This window comes from Suricata suricatta, chromosome 12 (assembly GCF_006229205.1).
Source record: "Suricata suricatta isolate VVHF042 chromosome 12, meerkat_22Aug2017_6uvM2_HiC, whole genome shotgun sequence".
In the NCBI taxonomy this organism is placed as follows: domain Eukaryota; kingdom Metazoa; phylum Chordata; class Mammalia; order Carnivora; family Herpestidae; genus Suricata; species Suricata suricatta.
In genome coordinates, this window is record NC_043711.1 from 93,575,992 (window position 1) to 93,602,336 (window position 26,345).

The 26,345-nt window shown below is 41.4% G+C and overlaps 1 protein-coding gene across 13 annotated transcripts in view; it reads left to right on the plus strand.

The window, feature by feature from the left end:
• Positions 1-26,345, plus strand: part of NCOA3 (nuclear receptor coactivator 3) — a 136,301-nt gene that overhangs the window by 90,606 nt on the left and 19,350 nt on the right. For 10 of the 13 annotated variants that reach the window (XM_029916161.1, XM_029916159.1, XM_029916163.1 and 7 more), the window contains 12 exons: positions 13,120-13,224; positions 14,128-14,300; positions 14,748-14,848; positions 16,083-16,257; positions 16,538-16,726; positions 16,894-16,995; positions 20,431-20,571; positions 20,851-20,998; positions 21,739-22,130; positions 22,310-23,178; positions 24,339-24,474; positions 26,020-26,217. In XM_029916161.1, coding sequence (XP_029772021.1) covers positions 13,139-13,224; positions 14,128-14,300; positions 14,748-14,848; positions 16,083-16,257; positions 16,538-16,726; positions 16,894-16,995; positions 20,431-20,571; positions 20,851-20,998; positions 21,739-22,130; positions 22,310-23,178; positions 24,339-24,474; positions 26,020-26,217 — 2,710 coding nt within the window. In that variant the 5' untranslated portion in view covers positions 13,120-13,138. Of the gene's footprint in view, positions 1-7,256; positions 7,351-13,119; positions 13,225-14,127; positions 14,301-14,747; positions 14,849-16,082; positions 16,258-16,537; positions 16,727-16,893; positions 16,996-20,430; positions 20,572-20,850; positions 20,999-21,738; positions 22,131-22,309; positions 23,179-24,338; positions 24,475-26,019; positions 26,218-26,345 lie in introns of those variants that run through there. The other 3 variants (XM_029916169.1, XM_029916170.1, XM_029916166.1) reach the window with 2 other exon arrangements.

Consider the following 26,345-nt stretch of genomic DNA (forward strand, 5'->3'; position numbering starts at 1 on the left):
AAGGAGTCCTGAGCTAGCACTAAAATTTGGCCATTTTCAAGGACAGACAATTGTCCTTATTACCCTGAATCTTTTAGTAGTAAGAACCACATTGACTGCAGAAGGTTAGGACTTTGAACCGTCATATAATACTGGGAGCTGTGTCAGATACACAGTTGTTCCTGGTTTTATATAAACAGGTCAGCCATTAATTTCCAGTGGACACCTTTCCTAGCACATAATACATTTCGGGATACTATACTTACTAGTTTGTTGATTTTTGTATACTGGGTCATTAGCATGTTGAAGGCAAAAAAACCCCCCTTGTCTTTTATTTTTTTATTTTAGAGAAAAATAGAGCACATGAGTAGGGGAGAGAGGGGCAGAGGGAGAGAGAGAATTTTTAGAACACTCCACACTTAGCTGGAGTCTGATGCACGTGGGCGTCGATCCAGTGACCCTGAGATCATGACCTGAGCCGAAGTCAACAGTTGGAGGCTCTGCCAACTGAGCCACCCAGGTGCCCCTCACCTTGTCTGTTTTGATCAACAGTTTATCCCAAGTACAAGGCATAGGGCATGCAGTGTCCTTTGTTTGTGTAAGTGGACAGCATCCAGTATATTGCAGAGTGATCACTTAAAATTTGTTTTTCTTCTAGTTTTATTGACAAATAATTGACACACATCACTGTATACTTTTACAATGTACAGCTTGATGGTTTGATTTACATATATTGTGGAATCATTACCGTAGGTTCAACTAATATGCATGTTCTATAGAAACAATAAAAAAAACATTATCCTCGTGATGAGAATTCTTAGGAGATATTCTATTTTTTTTTTTTTTTTTTAAGAGACAGAGCGCAAGCAGGGGAGGGGCAGAAAGAGAGGGAGGCACAGAATCTGAAACAGGCTCCAGGCTCTGAGCCGGCTGTCAGCACAGAGGCTGATGTGGGGCTCGAACCCACAAACCGTGAGATCATGACCTGAGCCAAAGCCGGATGCTTAACCGATTGAGCCACCCAGGCGCCCCAGGAGCTACTCCTACAACTTTCCTGAGCAGCGTTGGCCCCTAGTCCTCCTGTTGTCTGTCACATCCCTTGTGCTTAGTGGCCAGTTCAGATGCTTGCTGGGTGGGTTTGGTTTTAACCAGTTTATATGTATGCATGGTTTCACAAGAGTTCAGAATTAAATTTTCCCCTCCGGAGTTCTTCAGCAGTAATGAGGCGCCCCCAGTGTTCATTTAATAGACTTGTGTAGGCTGGTTTGTGAAATATAGAAAGAAGCTCTTTAAAGTCATGAGTCATAAAACTGACCTTTGAATAGTCATGAATAAAAACCAAGCTATGTTTTATTTAAATTATTTGAGTGATGCTCTTTTTGTTCTACTCCTCAGTATTTTATATTCTTTCTTGCTGCAAATTTCTTTTCTGGAACAGTCATGACCTAGAGGCATAGATTTTAGCTTCACATAGTATTACTATGTATTAACTATATTTTGAAGAGGATTTAAGTACACAGTTTAAGGGTATTGTTCAATTTAGACTTTGATACTTTTTTTTTTTTTTTTAACATTTCTACCAGCGTGACCCTACCTTGAATAGGTATAGGATGTAAAGAGTGCTTTCCTATTTTCTTTTTGGACTTTAATATATATGCCCTCATTCATTATTTGTATTTTTGTCATTCTGAAATTGATAGTGAAGATTTATTTGAAGAGATAAATTCTGTCATCAGACATGTAACTGACAGGAATATGGAAACATTTTTTAAAAAGGACTTTTTTGAATTTAAAGTTATTCAGGCTAGGAGTGGAATTTTAATCGCTGAGAGAAGACACTGGAAACAGCAAGCAGGACTGAGTCACAAGCGATCTGCAGCGGAGCTGAGGCCCCACTCAGGAAGTCTCATGAGTCAGACTTGCCATGTTGTGTCACTGCATTCGAGAACATCTGCTCCAGTATCTTTGCTTTATTAAAGCGTTATTTCTTATATTTTATTTTTAAGTGATCTCTACACCCATTGTGGGGCTCACACGTAACAACCCTGAGATCCAGAGTCACCTGCGCCCCTCCACTGTCTTTGCATTTAAAGAAGGAAATCTAGCTAAGATGGGTTTTAGCCTTGATACAGCTCTCTTTTCTGCCATTAGTATTTTTCTTCGAAAAATTAATTCGGGTTCCATATTGTTAATTTTTATTATGTTAGTGTCACAGCTTGACCCTCTGTAGCTACTTTATGTTTTTGTTACTGGCGGACGCGGCTGACTTCCGTGCTGCAGGGGGAGTGTCCTGTTACTGGCGTTTTCCCTCTGCACGCATTCCAGTTTGAGAGCGTTACCCGCTGACCTACGGTCCCTGTGTCCTTCTTGCTTGCTTACTGCTGCTTCCTGTGGCCGCTTTCGTTACCAGGTGGCTAATGTCTGCTCTTAAGTTTTAAGATTTCTCCTAGTATCTTTTTTTTTCCTTCTCTGAAGCAGATATAATGGGTTAGGAGAGAATGGGGCACATGATCCTTTTTACATTTTTATTGCTTATTAATTGAGTTTATATCAGATTTTATTTCTGCTCTGTGCACCTACCCCTCTAACTCACCTCTGCTTATCTTAATCCAGTGCTTTACCATATACCCAAGGGGGCTAAAAACGTAGTTTTTCTCTTGTCTTCTCTTTCTTTCTCTGCAGTGTATATTTTCATCATATGCCAAGAGACAACCTTAGGTATAAATAATTTTGATGTAGAGATATTTACATCTGTCAAGGAAAAATTAAACCACAGATCCAGAAGTTAAACGGGATCCTAATGAACCACCACTATGTGCTTTACCTAATACGTTTGCAGGCGGATATCTGCTGCAGAATTCTCTTTAAGATGTCTGTGTATCCTTACGCCTTCGAATCTTAAGAGCACAGAGCTGTCTGTGCCAGTAGTTTGTTCTGTTTTTCTGGTTTTGTTGGTTGCTGGCTACTACCCACCACACTATTTTTTTTTTTTTAATTTTTTTTTAATGTTTTATTTATTTTTGATATAGAGAGAGACAGAGCATGAGAGGGGGAGAGGCAGAGAGAGAAGGAGACAGAACCGGAAGCAGGATCCAGGCTCTGAGCTAGCTGTCAGCACAGAGCCTGACGTGGGGCTCGAACCCACGAACGTGAGATCTGACCTGAGCCGAAGCCGGAGGCTTAACCGACTGAGCCACCCAGGTGCCCCCCACCACACTATTTCAGTGGCAGAATGTTGTGAATCTATGAAGTTGAGGAGAGCGTCAATAGTTCTAATTTATTTGTCTGAAACCTTTTAATTTGTTGCCATATGGGATGTTTGTAGCTATTTGTTTTTCAACGAGAGCAGAATTCGTGTTCCTGAACATACATCTTTGTTCTTGGTATTGAAGGATCACCTTATTCCCTTTGTCCGTTGCTTGCTTTGTATTGTTTTTCATGCTTACATATAACATATGAATATGTGAGGTGTGATTCTTCGATTTAACAGGTGATAAGACTTTTTAAAGGTGACAAAGGTTTTTCTTTTAGTAAAATCGAGATTCAGCTCTCAAGTTTAATTCCAACAAAGCCCTGTTGTCTTTTCACTGTGTCATAGTAAATCAACTGAAGGAGTCATACCCTTGAGTTTTATTTCAATAGGCAGCTTGGAGCCACTATATTTGTTGGAGTGGGGATACCCAAGTGAAAAATGACACGTCAACAAGAAGCAAAACTGTTCCAAGAGTTTTTAATATCCTCCTGGCCCCCCTTGTATCTTCTCTGTATTTTAAGGAAGATTGTACGGTGGCCGCTGAGGGGAGGGCAAAGAAAAGAAGAGTAGGAGTTGGGTAAAGAACCAGGTGAATGGTGGGTAGGAGCAGCAAAAAAAGAATGAGGAAGGACTTAGTAATGAAAGAGTCTTGTACAAGGTTTTTCTCTCTCTCTTTTAAAGTTTATGTATTTAAAAAAAAGTTTATTTAAGTAATCTCTACAACCAACATGGGGCTCAAACTCACGACCCTGAGATCAGGAGTCACATGCTCTACTGACTGAGCCAGCCAGGTGCCCCTCCTACAAGTTTTTGTAATGGCTTCGAGCTTGCAGTGTAGAAAGTGGAGACGAAGAAGTGAACAGAATGCAGTATGTAAAACAGTGTAGTAAAAGCACCAAAAGTGCATCAGGATAAGGAAGGGAAAACTTTGTCTAATTGTGAGAAATTGAATGGTTTCCCTAGAGGTGACAGTTGAACTTGATCTTGAAGGATGAGTAGGAGTATTCTAGATGGAAAAGAGATGAAGGGAGGACTTATGAAGAAATGAATGACTTGAAAACAAAACAGGAAATATTTTCGTGATCATCCTTTGTCAGAATCTCTCACCATAGATCATGTGGGGGCTGCTGCTGGTGCTGGTGCTGGTCCGAGGAGGAAGTATGCCTGGAGGCATGTTTTTTTAGGGTGAAGCTGAAATCAGGTTTATGAAGCTCAGGTTAGATCCGAGAGAGTCAGTGTATGAGAGATTCAGTGCATTAAACCGTAGGATCAGCGTTACTTTTAAAAGAACTAAAGAATTATCTGGGTAGTTAGTATGCTGTCAGGAGAGAGTAATTTGATTTAGATGGAATTGGCTGGCTTCATTCCCTCTGCACAGTGTATGTTGGCGAACTTCGACTCCTCGGCTTCTGTAGAGGTTCATAAGTCTCTTGGCAACAAGCTTCCAGTTGCAGCTAACACCTGCTTTGGCTAATTGGTATGCCCAGCGCCGGTAGCAAAGCCTCCAGAGAGTTGGTGTTTAAATTCAACTTCGTCAGGTTCAAACTGGACCATAAATGGGAAGGGGCTCCAGAGTCAGCCTGTTGATTGGGAATGAAAAGGCCAGACATACAAAGGGAGAAGAGAGAATGAAACCTGTGGATAAGATAGCTGCTAATTTACATTTGGATGCTTTTCAGCCCAATCTGTATATTACACATAGGACGTTTTACTCTCTAGTTCTCTATCAGCCCCTTTTCAAGTTTGCCGGCGGTATCAACTAAAGACAGGCAAAGAATGACCAGGACCCGAGAGTGTACCATTTCCACATGTGTCCGCACCAAGGTAGTTTACTGTAGACACTGTTTATATGCTTTTTCTTTTTAAAACAACAACTATAGGCTGGTCGGTTCCTATCAGCTCTGTTCCCATGACACAGTGCCTTCATTTTAGTGCTTCCCAAATCGTGTTGTTGGGGTCGTGCCGGCCTGAGAGCTGCAGCCACGTGTGCTGTCACTCATCTCTGCTTCCTGGACCGGAAACGGTTCTGCGCACACACATGATTGAGCTGAAATGGAATTAAATTGGAAAATGGATTGCATTAGGTAGTTTTTTCTTGATCCTACTAAATACCCATAACGGGTTATCAGCAATCAAACAACAGGATACCGTCAGTCCATTTTTTATCTGAAGCTTTCCCTCCCTTTTCTCTCCTTGTCTCCTTTCAGCTCTTGTCCTCTTTGTAGGGTTGAATTAAAGCATAAAAGTAGGAGATGCTCACTGGAAGAGGCAATAGTCAATGAAGAACTTTCGTGGTGGTCCATGTTTATGACCCCCCCCACCCCCATGGTCTCTTAGACACACACAGGTGTGTTTCCTTCAGTGCTTTGCTCTGTGGTGCTGGTTCTCCTGCAGCCACACCACAGATTAAAATAAAACCTTTAACTTGATAGTTTAGAAAATACAGTTTTGTAGGATTAGCGCTTTGACTATATACTAAATTGTCTCGAGTAAGAGTGTCAATTTGGAACTTCAGTTTTGGGTAGTGATTTATCTGAATGTCTCATATTTTTTCCCAAGGGCAGTTTTTCCCCCTAACTGGATTGGGCACTCTCTGCTTTTACATAGAGCTTTAAGTGGTTTTCAGTAAATCATTTCAAATCCAATTGTTGTTTGAAAATTTTCCTCAAGTTACTGTGATTCTTGGAGATACCCAGGAACATTCCCTAATTAGCAAATTTATTTAATCATACCTTGTATAAGTCAGCCAAACAGGCCTGATGAATAAACTAAATTACTGGTGGGATAGTCCAGAGTTTTTGGCCCCAGCATTTAATCTTAGGAAACTCAAGAATAAAAATACCTGACAGACTATTTTAGGGCATAGTTCATGCTTTTCTGACCTCACATTTTCTTCTTGCTGTAATAGACCCCCTTAGAGGGTAAATTATCTGGTGACTTAAGAGACTAGTGGTGGGTTTTGGGGGGCTTGAGGAGGGACAGCATTGGTTCCCATTGAGTGTGAGCGGCTCCTGGCCTCTGCCTCTGCCCCTCACAGACCCCCCCACGTCTGCCACTTCCCAGTGTTCTTACTGCTGAGCTAAGAGATTCTCGGAGTAACTGGTTGGAGATGTTGTGATTCAACAATAAAACTGATTTAGTTTTGGTGAGGGGTAAAATACCCAAGGAACATTTGATATAGATTTGTTGGTTATGAAGTCTGAGTCCCAGTCTGCCATCCAGTATCTGTGTGTGATCTGTTGGAAAGTTATTTAGCTATTTCCTTATCTGTAAAATGGGAATAAATAGTACATATCTTGGAGAGTCATTGTGAGAGATTAAGCAGAAAATGTGATATGCCCAGCACTGCACCACCACAAAAGTTATCCCCTTCCCTTTCCCTTATTAATTTAGGAAAGTTGAAGTCTTTTAGTTGGTTTCTGTGCCATTTAAGATTTACCGGATAACCAACCTGTCATCCCATTTTGGCATGGCTTTTTTTAGCTCCTGCCCCTGCCCCTGTCATGCCCCTCCCCCGGCATGTTGCTCACCTGACGGGCATCAGCATTGTTGATTGGCATCTTTTTCTTTGGGAGAGGAGCACTTCCTGTGTCCTTGTCCATCTGGCTAGTTTGTGATACACAGTCAGGGTTTTCCTCCTGTCTTCACTGTAGGTAAGTGGTTGTCGCTGCTCAGTCATATGCCAACATTAGCATGGTTTTTGAGTGACAAGTAAAATGGTCTGACTTACTTTAGGAATATTTGTTTTTTTAGCAGTTAAGCTTGTATTCTGAGCATGTCTGAGCTTAAACATGTACCATACCCTGTTGTGTATGGAAAGGCCTCTAGTAATTATATAAGGAACTCTTAACCAGTTGCCATAAGATTTTTGTCCATTTTAAATCCAATTTTTCAAATAATGGAGCTACTGTAGGTAACGTTAGATTTGGAAAGCATTGAAAGTTATTCTAAATCGCTACTATTCTTTTTTTAAACTAGGCTCTACACCCAGGGTGGAGCCCGATGTGGGGCTTGAACTCAAAACCCTGTGATCAAGACTTGAGCTGAGATCAAGAGTCAGACGTTTAACTGACTGAGCCACCCAAATGCCCCTAAATTGCTACTATTCTGTATTTGAAGTAAGCCTAGTGTGTGCGTTGTCATATTAATACGTTTATTGTAGATCGTATAGAGCTCTTTGGTAGAAGCAATTTACAAAAGGAAAAATATTGTAAAAATGGCTCAAGGGTCCAGATGGCTGTGTTCACATTGAAAGACTAAATACATTCTGGGCCTTTGAATTCTGATTCAATGAAAAGTTCTCCACTCTAGTCCTTTTCTATACTCTGGTAGCAGGGGCTTAAAAAAAGCTTCTGTGACTGGATTGTGTTCTACCTGGACGTGCGGTTGAGGTGTGTCCCTGCAGCTGCCGTCTCTTCTTGAGCAACTTGAGAATGTCTGTGCAAGTCATCGTTGGGTTCGTGAGGGATTTCAGGAGTACAGGCTACTTGGGGGCAGGTGTATACTGAGGTCCTAATTTTCTACTCAACTGTGTAGATGATTTTTAATTGTGGGGAGTCAGAATTTAGAAGGGTTCAGTATTCAAGACTGTTCTTATCAAAGATACTTTGGGACTCTGTGCTCTATTATTTCCTCTTTGAATATGGATTTTACCAACTCCATAATTCTCCAGCCTAGATGGGTTATAATTTAAGATATAAAAATGTAAGCTCTACAGTTACTGATTTACGTTTCTTAACTTTTAGATTGGGGGGGCAATTATTCATGGACCTCGTATGTAATGTATTCTCCCCTCCGATCCCAATTCTTGACTACTGACTGGAAATGATTTAGATTTAGGATGTGTATGTAAACATTGACCTTTCATACCTCAGAAAGAGTAATTTACCAGCATAAGTCATATATCCTCCCAGACAGATGCTTTTGAATCCATCACTGCCAGTGAGAAGTGGACAGCAGACCTGGCAAGTAAAACAAATGCTACTTAGAGTTTTTATGTTTGTAATGAAGATTAATACCAAATAAACAGGGGCCCCTGGGGGTCTCAGTCAGTTGAGCAGCCAACTTCAGCTCAGGTCATGATCTCACAGTCTGTGGGTTTAAGCCCCGCACTGGGCTCTGTGCTGACAGCCCAGTGCCTGGATCCTGCTTGGATTCTGTGTCTCCCTCTCTCTCTGCCCCTCCCCTGCTCACTCTCTGTCTTTCTCTATCAAAAAAAACAAAAACAAAAAACAAAAAACAAAAAAACAAAAAAACAAAAAAAAACAACAACCCACCAAATAAACAGAAAGCTACATATAAAGTAGTTGTCATTTGTGCTCAGGAATAACTGTATTAGCTGTTGTATATGCTGAAAAGTATCATTTTTTAAGCAGAAATACTTGTGATTTTTCATATTGAACATTTTCTTGCTGATTTTTTTTTGTTTGCAATGAAGATTAATACCAAATAAACAGGGGCCCCTGGGTGGCTGTTATTTTAAGATATCATTCACTCTTGGAAATCATGTGCTCTTAAGGTATTTATTGATGTGTTTATTTATTTATTGAGAGAGCATGTGCAAGCAGGGGAGGGACAGAGAGAGTGGGAGAGAGAGAATCCCAAGCAGGTTCCATGCTGTCTGTGTGGAGTCCCAACATGGGACTTGAACTCACAAACTGTGAGATCGTGACCTGAGCTGAGATCAGGAGTTCAACACTTAACTGACAGCCACCCAGGCACCTCAAGTCCTTTTAAGTTTATTTATATTCAGAGAGATGAAGAAAATGAGCGTACTGCGCATGCACACACCCCGTGAGGGAAGGGTGGGCTTGGTGGGGCGAGAATCCCAAACAGGCTCCACAGTGTCAGTGCAGAGCCCAGCTCGGGGGTCCAACTCATTAACTGGGACATCATGACCTGGCCCAGATCAAGAGTTAGTCGCTTGGGGCGCCTGGGTGGCTCAGTCGGTTGAGCGTCCGACTTTGGCTCAGGTCATGAACTCATTGTTCATGGCTTCGAGCCCTGCATCAGGTTCTGTGCTGACCGCTCAGAGACTGGAGCCTGTTTCAGATTCTGTGTCTCCCTCTCTCTCTCTGCCCCTTCCTTGTTCGCACTCTGTCTCTCTCTGTCGTAAAAATAAATAAGCATTAAAAAAAAAAAAGTCGCTTAACTGACTAAGCCACCTTGGCGTGCCTCGGTGTTGTGCAGCAAACGCGATATGGCACCAAGGTTTGTTCATATCTGAGCAACAACTAGAAAAGAAATGGGCAAATCTGTTTTTTTTTTTAAAGAAATATGAGAAATATTTTTTATCTTAATGAAACCTTCATGGTTTTACATTAGAATTTTGCGTTAGTGCATTGCTGGATAATTTCCTTTGTCATTAGAGGTCAGTGGATTCAGCGAAGGAGTAAATTTGGCGACACACAGACTGGACAGTCATGCACATTGTAGCTTGTTGTTATGCCAGATCAAGAGAAAGAGCTGCGTATACATGGATACATGTAGATACATTTATGTTTCTCTACGTGCACATAAAAATTGGCTTAATGTGAACGACTTGTATTTCCTAGTTGATTAGACTGACAATTATGATTATTGATTTCTTCCATACTAAGAGATTGACGTGGTTTCAATTCTCTGTTGATAAAATGTGTGCCTTTAAAACTCATTTTGGTGACATCCTATATCAAGTGTAGAAGTGAAAATTTACAAAAGCTTTAACTTCGGGGCACCTGGGGGATTCATGTGGTTAAGCATCTTACTCTGATCTAGCTCAGGTCATGACCTCAGGGTTTGTTGTCTCTGTGCTGACAGCATGGAGCTTGCTTGGGATTCTCTGTCTCTCCCTCTTTTTGCCCCTCCCCTGCTCTCCTTCACTCTACACCCCTCCCCACCTCCCCCATGCACATGCTTTGTCTCAAAATAAATAAATTTTCAGAAAAGGTTTTACCTTTTATATAGATTAGAATGAAGGGAATTCTGAAGTATGACTTAATAAGTTGAATGTTCTGTTCATGCAAAATATTAATTCACCACCTATTAACATGCCAGAGACCTTCCCCTGTACTGGCATTTGGCTTAATATTTAACAGCAAAGAAAGTTGAAATAATACTGAAAATATAGAAGAAATTATGTCTTTCAAATTAAAAAATACTATTTATTCACTAAATAGTTTGAAATTTGGGGATTCAGTTTATGTTTAATATCAAAGTAAGGAAATAATACCCAGAATATGGAATAGGTTTTATGTTTTGTATATATATATGTTATATAACGCATATGCATATGTCTATATAACATGCATATATTTATACAAGTATTTTAATTTTTGAATTTTATTTGAGAGAGGGTGACTGAGTTGGGGAGAGAGGGAGGGAGGGGGAGAGAGAGAGAGAGAGAGAATGAATAAATGAATGAATGCATGAATATGAATCTTACGTAGGCTCCACATTCAGCAATGATCCTAACCCCAGGGGTTGATCCCAGCCCTAGGATCATGACCTGGACTGAAATCAAGAGTCATATGCTCAACCGACAGACACACCCTGGTGCCCCTGGAAATAGGTTATATATATGTACCCCGCCCCCACCCCCCCAATTTTAAAATTTATTTTTTAATTTACATCCAGGTTAGCATATATTATTACAACAGTGATTTCAGGAGTAGATTCCTTAATGCCCCTTACTCATTTAGCCCACCCCCCTCCCACAACCCTCCAGCAACCCTGTTTGTTCTCTATATTTAAGTCTTTTATGTTTTGTCCCCTTCCTTGTTTTTATATTATTTTTGCTTCACTTCCCTTATGCTCATCTGTTTTTTTATCTTAAATTCCTCATACGAGTGAAGTCATAATGATATTTGTCTTTCTCTGACTAATTTTGCTTAGCATAATACCCTCCACTTCCATCTACATAGTTGCAAATGGCAAGACGTCATCCCTTTTGATCGCCGAGTAATATTCCATTGTATACATATATACCACATCTTCTTTATCCATTCGTCCATCGATGGACATTTGGGCTCTTTCCATACTTTGGCTGTTGTTAGATTATATTTTTAACATAAAGAAATGTTATTACTCGGGGTGCCTGGGTTGCTGAGTTGGTTGAATGTCCGACTTAAGCTCAGGTCATGATGTTGCAGTTTATGAATTTGAGCCCCACATCACGCTCCAGGCTGACAGCTCAGACCCTGGAGCCTGCTTCAGATTGTGTTTCCCTCGCTCTCTGCCCCTACCCTGCTCACACTCTGTTTCCGTTTCTCTCCCAAAAATAAGTAAACATTAAAAACATTATTAAAAAAGACATTTAAGTTCTTTTCTCTCCTTTTTTTAAACTTAACGTTGTGGGGGAAAAAACCATACTCTAGGAAACCTCTCAGGTTTTCAGCTTTGATTTACATTTTACCACCAAACTTACAGGTAGAATGAATTTTGTTGGTATTTAATTCATACCTGTAGTATCTGTACAGATGATTTCTTTATCTAGAACTCTTGGTTAATGATTATGTGATTTTGATTTTTTTTCAGGCTATGCTTTTTAAGTTTCTTTAGCATCCTGTGTGAAATTTTGCATTTTTGTCTCTTCTCTCCGTAGTATTGTGCCACCTTGTGGAGGTTTATGTCCTTCAGTACAGGTCTAAAAATCTAGGTGGAATGTAAGATGCATTTTAACATATTAAGAAAAAAATAGTTTGGAACATTCCAACTTCTTGATTGGGGATTCTTTAGAACAATGAATTTAGGACCAATAAAATTATTTGTAACTGAAGGTTTAGTAGAGGTCTTAAAATTATGAGCTACTGAATGTTAAAACCTGTTTTTGTTTCAACAAGAAACTCCCTATGTTATTTTCTTTTATCATTGAATCCTTAACCAGAACATACTATATTTCCCTCAGTTGTTACTAAAATGATTGTTGCTATTTGCAGCTCATGAAATCCTCCCACCCTTCACTGCACTTTTCATTGTGTGTCTACTGTCCAGGCCTCACGTAGTGGGGCTTATGGATTATTGACACGTTCTAGGATTATTTTTGAAGTCATAGAAGAAAAACAGTGGGTAATAAATATTAATGAAATGGTTTAAAGGAAAGCAATGTGCTACTTTGAAAATAGCCTGGAAAAAAAAAAGGTAGACTTTTATCATTTGAAGACTCCTTACCAAGTGGCAGGATAAGCTCTACTTGGTCTCTTATTGAGATAGATAAAACTCAGGACTTTTTTCTTATTTTCAATTTATTTTTACTTGAGAGAGAGAGAGAGAGAGAGAGAGAGAGAGAGAATATGAAGGAAGGAAGGAAGGAATCTTGAGCAGGCTCTGTGCTCAGTCTAGAGAGCACAGCATGGATGGGCTCGATCCCACATCCCTGGGGTCATGACTTAGCCAAAACCAGGAATCTTGGACGCTCAACTGACTGAGCCAGCCAGGCGCCCCTAGGATTAAAAAAAAAAAAAAAAAGATTTTATTTTTAAGTAATCTTCACACCTAATGTGGGGCTTGAACCCTGAGATCAAGAGTCGCCCACTCTACCAACTGAGCCAGCTGGGCACCCCAGGATTTTATCACTTGGAGAGCTGGTGGTCTCTTTGTCTTGTTATCAAATATGAAGAAGATATCTTCCTAATTCTTTGAAGTATTCAGAGTATTCAACGTACACATTTTTAATAAAACTTGAGAAATATTTTAGTCTTTGTGTTGGACATTCTGCAGAATTAAACTGGAATGTGAACTCCTGACGTTGTCTTCCGAGTACTTGTTTATAATAAAGACTACTAAGACTTACCTAACCATTTAGGGAAAGTAGTTCTGAATTACAAGATTCAGCCATTCAAGCAAATGACACCTTTATAGGTATCCTGGATGTTTTATAATGTTCTTGTTTTATCACCATTCTTTCTTAGTTGCTGATGTACAGTCACAATGAGCGGAATAGGAGAAAACTCCTTGGATCCACTGGCCCCTGATTCACGAAAACGCAAATTGCCGTGTGATACTGCAGGACAGGGGTAGGCTGATAATTTCCTGATCCCGCTCCAAGGTCTCCTCCCCCATCATTATTCTTTGGGCTTAAAGCTTATGTTTTAGCTTTCTGTTATTTAAATTCTCTGGTAGGTTTTATGTTTTTGTCTTTGCTTAAATAATATGATTTTGCTTTGACTTAAGTAGAGCGGCACAATGATCAGACAGACGTCCTTACGATAGGATAGAAATCTTACTGCTGATTGAGATAGAAGCGAGTTTAACAGCCTTGGTGCCGTGGGGAGCACTGCTCCGTGAAACAGGTGGGTGGGAGTCAGGGCTAGATCATCAGGGTTGTTGCAAGTCAGCTTACTCTTTAAATTCCCGTAAGAAAATGTTGTAAGTTGCTATTTTGGCCTTTGTGAGGTTTCATCATCTTTTTCCTGAATAAAGTTTGAGGTTTAAAAAATAGAAATCAAATATTTAATGCAGTGGGTACATTAGCGTTTTTAGTATTTGCCAAGGTCAGTATGACTTGAGTTTTTAATGTGATTCTTACAAAGTAAAAAATGGCTTATAAACTTTATGTAAAACCTTGTCATTAATAAGTAGCTATTTTCAGCTACTTTTCATTATTATTTGTTGTTTACTGTCTCTATGAGGTAAAGACTGTGTATCCTCATTTTCTGCATGATCAGAGACTAAGTCTTCCCAAGGCCACCAGGCTAACAAAAAGGTGTGCTTGAATTTGGTTTGCCTGAATTTCTACTATTTTGTACTACTTCTCAACGACGAGGTTTTGATGGTTTCTGTTGGTTAAATTTAATTTGTTTATATATGAAGGTACTGGTGTTCAGAGACTGATTCTGCTTATAGCTTTTTTGTGATAGGCACCTTCATGGCCTTTTCTCCCCCCACCCCCCGGCCCCCACCCCCATCTTCTCTCTCAGCCTTACCTGCAGTGGTGAAAAGTGGAGACGGGAGCAGGAGAGCAAATATATTGAAGAACTGGCTGAACTGATATCTGCCAATCTTAGTGATATTGACAATTTCAATGTCAAACCGGATAAATGTGCAATTTTAAAGGAAACAGTAAGACAGATCCGTCAAATAAAAGAGCAAGGTAATACAAAGTAAGAAAAACACCCAAATCTTTTCAGAAGGAACTTGTTAACTGTGTTTATAGTTGCCTTTTTGTTAACTTGTTGCTCCTGTGCACGGACTACTGCTAACCGGGCCTCCCCAGTGTGGCTGGGCAAATGAGCTGACCAGCTTAGTCCTCCTTGAGAGAGAGTTGATAGAGCATTAGAAAGAGGCCAGTGTCCTCACCCCGTCACATGTGAGCTCCCTGTCAGGAAGCCGTGGGACAGTACATGCAGTAGGGCAAGAAAGTGGAGGGTGTCTTCTGCTCTCCTGGGTAACTCCTTTAAGATTAAAAAATTGTAGCATTGTTTTCTTATCAGGAAGTGTGTGTGTGTGTGTGTGTGTGTGTTCTGAGGACTGTTTGGAGGTGGACTTGATCTGTAACTAATAAATGTGATGTTTGTAGTACTGTCTTCTGTCTTTTCAGGAAAAGCCATTTCCAACGATGATGATGTTCAGAAAGCTGATGTATCCTCTACGGGGCAGGGGGTTATTGATAAAGATTCCTTAGGACCACTCTTACTTCAGGCAAGTCGATTGTACTTGTGAGGAGCTTTAAAGACACATGCTTTTGTGACGTGCTTAAAAATGGTCTTACAAGTAGTTGTCTTAAATAGGTTTGATTCACCTACGTGACTCACCTACAGCATGTTTCTCTCTCTTTAAAGCAGGAGATGGCAGCAGAGAGAAGGCTCTTCATAAAGTGCAACTGTTAACTTTTTTTTGTTTCAGCTAGTTCACTGTAACTACTTCTTAGTTGATCAGTTCAGTTCTTCGTTGTAAATCCTCATGAGGGAGTGGATATAGCCTCTGTAGCTTCCAGGAAAACCAGGAAGTGCTAAGGTTGATTTTAGTTTTAAGAATTCTTTTCAAGATGTAATTCTTCAAAAATCAGGCATTCATTCAGACTTTATGTTGACTGCATTTATCTTCTTTCCCCTCAAATTTCTTTTTTTTTTTTTTTTTTTTTACATTTTTAAAGATTACATTTACTTATTTTTGAGAGACAGAGACCGAGCACAAGTGGAGGAGGGACAGAGAGAGAAGGAGACACAGAATCTAAAGCAGACTCCAGGCTGCAAGCTGTCAGCAGCCAGCCTGACTCTGGGCTTAAACTCACAAACCATGAGGTCATGACCTGAGCCAAAGTCGGACGCTTGACCAACTGAGCCATCCAGGCACCCCTCAAATTGTTTATTTTTAATTTTTTAAATAAAATCCTATAGTAACTGTGCTAATGTTACTAGAAATGGTTAAGTGGTGGATGATAGTTGTTTGCAGTGGTTGTTAAATCCATAGTAGTTGTAAAAATGTCTGTTTAGTACTAAGGCTGGTGTCTTAATTGGCCAAGGCTGTCATAACAAAATACCACAGATTAGGTGCCTTAAACAACAGAAATTTAGTTTTTACGTTCTGGAGGGTGGAAATCTAAGATCAAGGTGTTGGCATGCTTGGTTTTTCTTGAGCCCTCTTTCTTAGCTTGTGGATGGCTGCCTTTTCCTTGTGTGTTCACGTGACCTTTTCTCTGTGTATGCGCCTCCCTGACGCCCATCGTCCTGTCTGTGAACACCAGTCTCATTGGATTGGAGCCCTAGTCTTAAGACCTCATTTAACCTAAACACCCTCTCCCCTGCCCCTGTAACCGGGTCCCTTTCTCCAAATATCCAAATATAGCCACATTGAGTGTTAGGGGTTCAACATGTGAATTTTGGTGGGGGTACAGTTTCGTCCATAGTAGCCAATATTAATCTCTCCACTTTAGGCATTGGATGGTTTCCTGTTTGTGGTGAATCGTGATGGAAACATTGTATTTGTGTCAGAAAATGTCACACAGTATCTGCAGTACAAGCAGGAGGACCTGGTTAACACGAGTGTCTACAGTATCTTGCACGAAGAAGACAGAAAAGATTTCCTTAAAAACTTACCCAAATCGACAGGTAGTCTTCTAATGTGTATTTTCTTCTTCTTCCTTTTTTTTTTTTTTTAACATGCACACACAGTGTTTATTTTTGAAAGAACGAGACAAGTGGGGGAGGGGCAGAGAGAGAGAGAGAAGGAGACAGTGTCCCAAACAGAGCACAGATCCCAGTGTGGGGCTCGAACTCATGAACTGTCAGATCGTGACCTTGAGCCGAAGTTGGACGCTTAACTGAGCCACCCAGGTGCCCCTGAGTTGCCAGCTTTTTAAAAAACGTTTTTTCAATTTGTTTTCCAAAGTCAATGGAGTTGCCTGGACAAATGAGACCCAGAGACAAAAAAGCCATACTTTTAATTGCCGTATGCTGATGAAAACAGCACATGATCTCCTGGAAGACCTAAACACTAACCCTGAAACGCGCCAGAGATACGAAACGATGCAGTGCTTTGCCCTGTCTCAGCCGCGAGCTATGATGGAGGAGGGGGAAGGTAAGGTGGACCACGTGTTCGAGACGTTGAGCCAACAGCTGCCAAATTCGTAGTTCTGTGATTTCCATCGTTGTGTTCACGTATTGAATTCCACGTCCTCACTTGCCTGTTGAGCAGACTGTCCCGAAGTTAAATGTAATCCATACCTGGTTAAATTTCTGTTGCAGATTTGCAATCCTGTATGATCTGTGTAGCACGTCGCATCACTACCGGGGAGAGAGCGTTTCCCTCAAGCCCCGAGAGCTTTGTCACTAGACACGATCTCTCAGGTAAACGTGTGTGTGTGTGTGTGTGTGTGTGTGTGTGTGTGTACATTTTGTTCATTTGAGAGTGTCTATGAAGGTTAACTACTTATGCAGCCTGTACTATCATGTAAAAGTGCCTGTACCCCCTGTAGCGAATGCTTTGCATAGATTATTTATGTTTTTTTTAAAGTGTATTTATTTATTTTGAGAGAGAGAGTGCGAGAGCGAGTGTGGGGGGGCGGGAGGGGCAGAGGGGGGGAGACAATGCTAAGCAGGCTCTCCGTTGTCAGCACAGAACCCGAGTGGGGTGCAAACTCACAAACCATGAGAGGAGACCAAGAGTCAGATGCTCAACTGACTGAGCCGCTCAGCACCCCCATTTCTTCTGTTTCTTATGCACCTCTAAGATTCACTAAAATCTACCTCAGCATTTGAGTTGGGTATATTTGACAATTAAACTCCCTCAAATAAATAATAAATAAAAAATAAATAAAAATGTAGAGACACCTAGCTTTCTCTTCAAATAGCATTTGAAATCAGGGTATTTCTTTTCTCTAACTTCAAACCCATTTTTCATAAACAAGTTTTCAGCAGTATGGTAATTTAAGGAGAATTACTGGGAGTAATTTTTGATACCAACATGGGCTTCAAACTTGGTCTCCTCTTTTATGACTATGGGAATAAAGACTTAAAGCCAGTGTAAGTGATCAAGCACAATGATGAAATAAAAATGCTGTTGCATCGTTGTCTGCATTCACCTTTGGGGTTACTCATGCAGTCGTCTAACCCTAAATGGTGATGCCAGAGCTTGTCTGGTCGGTGCCATCACAGAGGTGAGGAAACAGGCCTGGCGAAAGAGATGGAGTGTCTTGTCCAAGCTGAGATCCTGGGTGATAGCGAGTTTGCAGTTGGGTCTGCCTGATGTCAGAGCCTGTACCTTTTGCTTTGTGTCCACCATGTGGACCTGCAGTAAGTGATTTGAGGAAATGGAATAGATTTAAATATACATGGGGCACCTGGGTGGTAGTCTAGTCACATAAGCGTCCAGCTTTGGCTCTAGTCACAATCCCATGGTTCGTGAGTTCGAGCCCCGCATCTGGCTCTGCCAGTGGAGACTGCTTGGGATTCTCTCCTCACCCCTCCATCCCTTCCCTGTACACAGTCTTTCCCTCCCTCTCAAAAATAAACTTGAAAAAAAGTCAGATATACATAACATACCTGTAGCTATTATGTGTGCGCGCACATGTGCATATATGTCTGTTTATGTTGTGTGCACATACATACGTAACAGTATTTTGTTGTTTAAGGAAAAAAAAAAGCTATTTTTGTAGTTCTCAGTCATTATATGCCAGGCTCAGTTACCTGTCTTGACGCTGCTTGAGATTCATTTCCACAGATGAAAAAAAATACCAGAAATTCTTTGTATACTTAATTGACAATCTATTTACACTGATAAATATCACTTTATGTAGGAATTTTTTTTCTTTATTTACTTGGGGGTAATCAAACTTGGTGACAGGAATTTTGATGTGAATTTTTACTTTCTAGAGTGGTTCTGACTCTGTATCTATTATGTTTTGGCAGGCTAAATTTTCTCCCTGAATAACAATATTTCACATTTTAGAACTGGAAATACTAAATAGAACAGCTTTACTCAAGTAGTTTATTGAATAGAACCTTTAAAGTTGTCTCATTAGTGTCTTTTCTTACTATAAAAGTTAGAAATTACCAGGCAGGAAAAACCTTCGTCTGGGTCACGTCTGAGAGCCATCTGACCATAGTGGTATTTTCCAGTTACTCTCTCCTTTCATAGGAGTTTTGTTGCACTTGACAGAATACTTTTTTTTTTTTTGCCTCTGGAGATATTTCATTCTCTGTCCCAGATGCAAAGTTTTTTTTGAGCATCTGCTTCGTCATTTGGGTCTCAGAGCTGAGCTCCGAGGACGTGGTTGAGGACAGGGCATCCTTGTTCCGAGCACAGCTCGTAAATGTTTACTCTTTCCTGGAATGCGCTTGTCACTTCTCTCCAGGTGGGTGTTTTTTTCCCATTATTGAGATTAAAAAAAAAAATACGTCATTAAATGTCTGGATTTTCAACAGATTGTTAACTGAGATCTCTGTCCATGAGCTCATCCCCCACTAGTGCCTTTCTCCCCCCTTGTAGCTTTTCCAGAACTATCTTACACCATGTGAAGCTTTTTGAGTTTTCCCAGTCCAAACTTGATTTTCTTTAGCATTTTTACTTTTTTGACACACGCACATCATGGAGAAGATAAATTCGAAAGCCTTTTCGAGTTCCTTCCCAGTCCGCCAGGGATCAAATCATTAACCACTCCTTTTAAGTCATTTGCCCTTCTTGAGTCAGGATTCCCGTCACCGTCCTGATTTGGTGGACCTGCCGGTGCTGAGCACAAGAGGTGGTCTGGGTCTGGGGATTGCATTTCTCAGCAAGGCACATGCACAGCAGGCAGAAACCACCATTGATTGTCTTGATCCCAGCCTGAGCTTCCAGTCATGGTCTGGCCTGTTTTGGCTCGGGAGCATGTTTTGTTTTGGATATCCATGTCCTGAATGTTGGTCACACAGTTTTTGCCCTGGCCACCCTCAGTAATTAGTCTGAATTTTTAAAATGTGACCTCAAGATGCCGGGGGATCAAGGCTCACTTCAGAGACACAATACTAGAGGCAAATGTGGCCCATCGACAGAGTTCTTATGACTGATGTTGTCTGAACATTCCCTTCATGGAACATAGCTGGTGCTTTCTTTTCATACTGCTCTTTGACAGTGGGTCTACTGTCTTCTTCTTGGCTCCTTTTTTGCCACTTTTTGTTAGGTGTTATTCTTGCCTGTGAGCCCTAATGCTGCCTAAAGTGTTGAAAGGCTGAGCCATTTTTTTAAGGGCCATCTTCATAAAACCTTTAATTTCATAGTATTTTTGAGTTGTATAAATTTTGTCTCTGTAGTGTATTTGATGTTAAACAAAAGTTGTCAGAAACTTCCAGACTTGTAGAAATAAATATTTGGTTCACCTTCCTGGTTTAGATTCTAAGTGTCCAAAAATGCAGTCACCTCTCGATGGAAAGAATTGTCCCTGCTAGCTGCTTAGGGAGGTGTTTTCAGAGCTGTAGGGACAGAATGTCTTCAGAAGAACAATTGTAGATAGAGGTAGGTGTGGTTTTTTTTCCCCCCTTCACGTGAAGATGAACCAAAGGCCATCTGCTCTGTACATTCAGAAGGCGAAGTGAGAGGAGGTCTGTGGTACTCTGTGCAGTAGGCCGTTGAATGTAAGAATGTCTTTTAAGACTGTGTCCTTCGAAAGGAAAGCTCCGGATATAGCAGAGTAAGTGGAGCAGAGAGCTAGGGTCTTTATTTTATTCTTCAGAGCTAAGTTATGTAGTCAATGTGCAAACAGTAAATATGTGTGGGTTGGATTTAAGTCTTTATTTTCTGTTTGATAGGAAAAGTTGTCAATATAGATACAAATTCACTGAGATCCTCCATGAGGCCCGGCTTTGAAGATATTATCCGAAGGTGTATCCAGAGATTTTTTAGTCTTAATGATGGTCAGTCATGGTCCCAGAAACGTCACTATCAAGAAGGTAAAGACTTTTGAGGGTGATCCTTGGTCTTGTTTGTTTTTGTGTTTGTATAGCACAAAGCATGCGGTATGGACATGGCCGTAGTTGCTGCTCTGGGCACGTGGGGAGGGCAGAGATTCGTGAGCACTCTTCTTTTAGCCTCCTTGTAATTTGTCCTGTCTTTTCACTGGATTTTGAAAACGTGGCACTTGAAGTATATTTCCTTTCTTTTCTCTCCTCTCTTACATGTATCTGTTTTGCCAGCTGTAGTCACTAGTAATGGCATATTTTCCCCAATAGCTTACATCCATGGCCACGCAGAAACTCCAGTGTATAGATTCTCTTTGGCTGATGGAACCATAGTGACGGCACAAACCAAAAGCAAGCTCTTCCGAAATCCTGTCACGAATGATCGGCATGGCTTTGTCTCAACCCACTTTCTCCAGAGGTAATAATGCTAGCTTATTACGTCTCTTCACATTAAATGTAGGAGGGTTCTCAAGGTGCCTTACTCTCAATGTAAAAAGCAAGATTTAACAGGAAAAGCAGAGACTCTGGGTTTGCTAAAGTGAGTTTAGATTCGTGGGTTATGATACATTTTTTAAGGTTATATTTTTATGTGAAAATAAGGATTTGCTTATTAATTACTTTCTGGGAGAAAGCTGGGGAATGGGAAAGCTAATGGATAAAAGAACATTATCTAATGTGACTACCACTGTTACCTTTCATTTCTGATGATGTGTTACATTGCTCCTAGGGATTGCATTTAAGATTTGAAAGTAGACTCTAAGGAAAATAGATAGTTACTGTTGCTGTTGGTAAATGAGCCACACATGGAGGAGCAGAGTAGTCCCCTGTTACTGATCTTGAATAGTCTGCAGGCCCCTCCAGGCTCGCCCCTGGGTCGGCGGCAAGTCTGGTGAAGACCTGCTGAGACCCCAGCTAACATGACTGCTGGACTTCACGGTGCTGTGGTGGTGGCCACTCCTGTAGACTCTCTGGCATGTTAAAAAGGATGTTTTTGGGCTCAGAACTGATCAGTAGTTATAACTAGATTGGAATTGATCCTAAGTATTGGAATGGTGCCTAGGAAGTGAAGTTCCTGGCACTCCATCATTAAAAAAAACCTTGAGTGTTTTAATGCATGCTTGTAATATTTTAGTGAAGGTTTGTCTCCTTTCTTTGCAGGGAACAGAATGGGTATAGACCAAACACGAACCCTGTCGGACAAGGCGTTCGACCCCCGGCAGCTGGATGCAGCGGTTCGGTAGGCGGCATGAGCATGTCGCCAAACCAAGGCTTACAGATGCTGAGCAGCAGGCCCTATGGCTTGGCCGACCCCAGCTCCACAGGGCAGATGAGCGGGCCTCGGTACGGGGCGCCCGGCACCATTGCCTCGGTGAACCCTGGGCCGGGCATGCAGTCGCCGTCTTCCTACCAGAACAGCAGCTATGGCCTCAGCATGAGTAGCCCCCCGCACGGGAGCCCTGGCCTCGGCTCCACGCAGCAGAACATCATGATCTCTCCTCGTAATCGCGGGAGTCCGAAGATGGCCCCACATCAGTTTTCTCCTGTTGCAGGTGCTTGTGTTGGCATTTCCTTTTCTTTATTTTTTCTTCTTCAGTAATCTTGCTCTTTTTACTCTATTGTAAAGGTAGAACTACCTTTTAAAGGTAGTTCATTTTATAATGGAGTTAAATGGTGTTTTGTTACAGCATCACATAGTCTAATTGTCACCTTAATTTTTCTCCACATACAGGTGTGCACTCGCCCATGGGATCTTCCGGTAATACTGGGAGCCACAGCTTTTCTAGTAGCTCTCTGAGTGCTCTTCAAGCTATCAGTGAGGGGGTAGGGACTTCTCTTCTCTCCACTCTGTCTTCACCAGGCCCCAAATTGGATAACTCTCCCAATATGAATATAAGCCAGCCGAGTAAAGTGAACAGTCAGGATTCCAAGAGTCCCCTGGGCTTGTATTGTGACCAGAATCCAGTGGAAAGTTCAATGTGTCCGTCAAATAGCAGGGATCACCTCAGTGACAAAGAAAGTAAGGAGAGCAGTATCGAAGGGTCAGAGAATCAGAGGGGTCCTCTGGAAAGCAAAGGTCATAAAAAATTACTGCAGCTACTGACCTGTTCGTCTGATGACCGGGGCCATTCCTCCTTGACCAACTCCCCCCTGGATTCAAGCTGCAAAGACTCTTCCATTAGCGTCACCAGCCCCTCGGGGGTCTCCTCTTCGACCTCTGGAGGAGTGTCCTCCACATCCAATATGCACGGGTCGCTGCTGCAGGAGAAACACCGGATCCTGCACAAGTTGCTACAGAACGGGAACTCACCCGCAGAGGTAGCCAAGATCACCGCAGAGGCCACGGGGAAGGACACCAGTAGCACAGCGTCGTGTGTGGAAGGGAATGTCAAGCAGGAGCAACTGAGTCCTAAGAAGAAGGAAAACAACGCACTTCTTAGATACCTGCTGGACAGGGACGACCCTAGTGAGACGCTCTCTAGGGAACTGCAGCCCAAAGTGGAAGGCGTGGACAGTAAAGGGGGTCAGTGCAGCAGCTCCACCATTCCTAGCTCGAGTCAAGAGAAAGACTCTAAGATTAAGACCGAAACAAACGAAGAGGTAATTTGTTCTCTGTGTATTCCAGCTCGGTCATTGCGGTGAGCCCTTGCACTCCTGTGTTAGAAAGACGGCGTGTTCTATGCCAGCTCTTCTCTTCTGCTTTAGGATTATGTAATGGAAGTTAGTCTTGAGCTGTCGTCTCTTCGTAATTCTTTCGGGCATCAGTGAAGTGTAATGTGACACAATTCGGAAATACCAGATGTGTAGGTTTTAAAATGTGACTATAACTTGAACCAGTTAGTAGCAAATCTGAAACTTTTCACGGAGGTTTTTTTTTGTTGGAATGAGCAGAAAGGTGTAGTAGAAAGAAATGGGGACAAAATGTGTTAAGCAACAGAATTTTGGTTTTTACCTAAAATCATGTTTCCCTCAGTACGTGCTCTCATTCCATGTAAGTGCTTCTCAGACTCTGACTCTTCTGGGAGGTGTTCGTATGCACCTGAGAAAATTAAAGCCTTGGGAAGTCTTGCTGTCGGGAGGTCTGTTTAATTTTGTTTAACCTAGTACTCTCCAAATGTGTGGACCAAGAGCCCTTTTAATTTTTTTAAAGTGTTTATTTATATTTGAGAGATTGAGACAAAGTGTGAACAAGGGAAGGGCAGAGAGAAGAGGGAGACAGAATGTGAAGCAGGCTCCAGGCCCTGAGCTGTCAGCACAGAGCCTGATACAGGGCTTGATTCCACGAACTGCGAGATCATGACCTGAGCAGAAGTCAGATGCTTAACTGACTGAGCCCCCCAGAGAGCTCTTTTTAAAACATGCCTGTGAATCTCCTGTTGGACGTCAGCTTGTTGTCTTTATTGCTAATCACACTTGTTTTCGGAAGGTATGTATAGAGACAGGCCTGTCAACCAGTGATCCTGAGTAACGTTTGTTGGAAAATATCTGTAGATTGAGAATTAAAGTTCAATTGCAGATTAGAAAATGCTCCTTTTGAAAGCACTTTCAAACCCAGAGATTTACTTCAGTAGTTTAAATTGTTGTTCAAGGAAGAAGATTTGGGGTGGGGGTCTCCGTAAGTTAGGCTTTAAGTTGAGCATTATCCCTTCCGGTAACTATTGTGTTACCTGTTCTCATTTCATTTGTGTGCTTCTGATGAATGTGTATACCTGTATATCTAGTAATGCACACAGGTTAATGCAAAAAAATTTTCCCCCCAGGGATCTGGAGATTTGGATAATCTAGATGCTATTCTTGGTGATCTGACAAGTTCTGACTTTTACAGTAATTCCATATCCACAAATGGTAGTAATCTTGGAACCAAGCAGCAGATGTTTCAAGGAACTAATTCTCTGGGTAAGAAAGAACTAATTTTTGTTCTTGCTGCCTTTTGAAAGTTTCTGCACCCTTGTCTGTATAGTTAACCCTTGAGCAACACAGGTTTGAACTGCACGTGTTTACTTAACAGGTGTATTTTTTTTTTTTATCAATACAGTACTATGAATATATTTTCTCAGTGTTCTCCATTTTATTATCAGTATAGTACATAATGCATATAACATACAAAACATGTGTTAATTGACTTATCAGTAAGTCTTTTGGTCAGAATAGGTGATTAGTAGCTGTTTTTGGGGAGTCAGAAGTTATGTGGATTTTTTACTCTCTTGGGAGCTCAGTGCCCCTAACTCCTGTGTTCAGATCAGCTGTACTCTTACACTAACTAAGTTTGGAATCTAATTAGCATTTTTTTTTTTAAAAGAGAGAGCAAGCATGTGTGTGCAAGCAGTGGGGGGGATGGAGAGAGAAACTTAAGCAGGCTCCATGCTCAGCGGACGCGAGGCTCAGTCTCATGACGCTGAGATCATGGCCTGAGCTGAAATCAGGAGTCTGACACTCAAAACTGAGCCACCCAGGGGCTCCTAATTAGCATTTTTAACTTCAAAACGCATACTCTACCTCTCAGTTTGTAATTCTGATTCATAGTGCATATGTTTTAAAAAGCTTTTGGGACATTTTTCTGTTTTTAAAAATTTCCTATTTCTAATTAATATGCCAGTAATCATGGAACTTTGAGGAGAAACTTCATCATTGGCTCTTTCAGATGAGTACTAGGTACCCGAACCTCTATTTTTGTGAGGCATAGAGTCTTAAAAAGTAAAAAGCAGCTAAAACTGTCGTTTGAAAGCTGTCCTGTGACACTTGTGGGACCTTGTCATTTAGCTGTGGGGCTTCTTTACTGTTTGCTGGCCTCCCTCAGTCTCTCTTCCACAGCTGTGTGGTTTCCTTGCCCATCAGTTTAACAAGGGTATATTACAGGTATATTGAAAAAGAATAATTCACAGTTATCAGGAATGGTGATTATTCATTTTTAGTGGCACATTTTCCTAAACTGAAATGGGTAGTCAGATCAATCCAAATGGATTGGAAAAAGAAAAAAGTTAGGAAATACTGCGTTTTATTCCTTGTTTGACTAGAGGGCAACTTACCTGGTTACACTTAATTGCACAATTTTAAAATGAATCCACTTAATAAACTCCCACAGGGAAGGACCTCTGGGAGTTTGAACGTGGATAGCAGTTGTAGTGTGAAGCGAAGCAGAACACAAATGACTGTATCCAGCTGCAGAACGATGCCCAGGCCACAGCCGGTGCTGGGGCTTTTGTTGTCCCCTGTGTTTGGGATACGCGGTTTTTGTTTTTGTCTTCTTCCGTGTGTGTGCGTGTGTGTGTGTGTGAGTGAGTGTGTAAGTGTGTGTGTGTGTGTGAGTGTGTGTGTGTGATTGTGTTTATTTTAGTAAGAAGGACGGTCTTGTGTGGGAGGCGTTGGGATTGCTGTGGAGGCCTTGATCACGTGCATGCTGAGTTGTCACAGCACTTTCTGTCTTGTGCGCGTGTGTTTCAGCAGGTTTGAGGAGCCCACAGTCTGTGCAGTCTGTCCGTCCTCCGTACAACCGAGCGGTGTCTCTCGATAGCCCTGTGTCTGTGGGCTCAAGTCCTCCGGTAAAGAATATCAGTGCTTTTCCCATGTTACCAAAGCAGCCCATGCTGGGCGGGAATCTAAGAATGATGGACAGTCAGGAAAATTATGGCTCAGCTATGGGTACGTTATTTCGAATACGTATATGTGATTAAAATTTTCTTTTGTGAAAAGCAAATTTAAAATACTTAAAGTCATTTAAATAATTGGGATTAAGTAATAGGTTTTTGAGTAACAGTGGCATACTATTT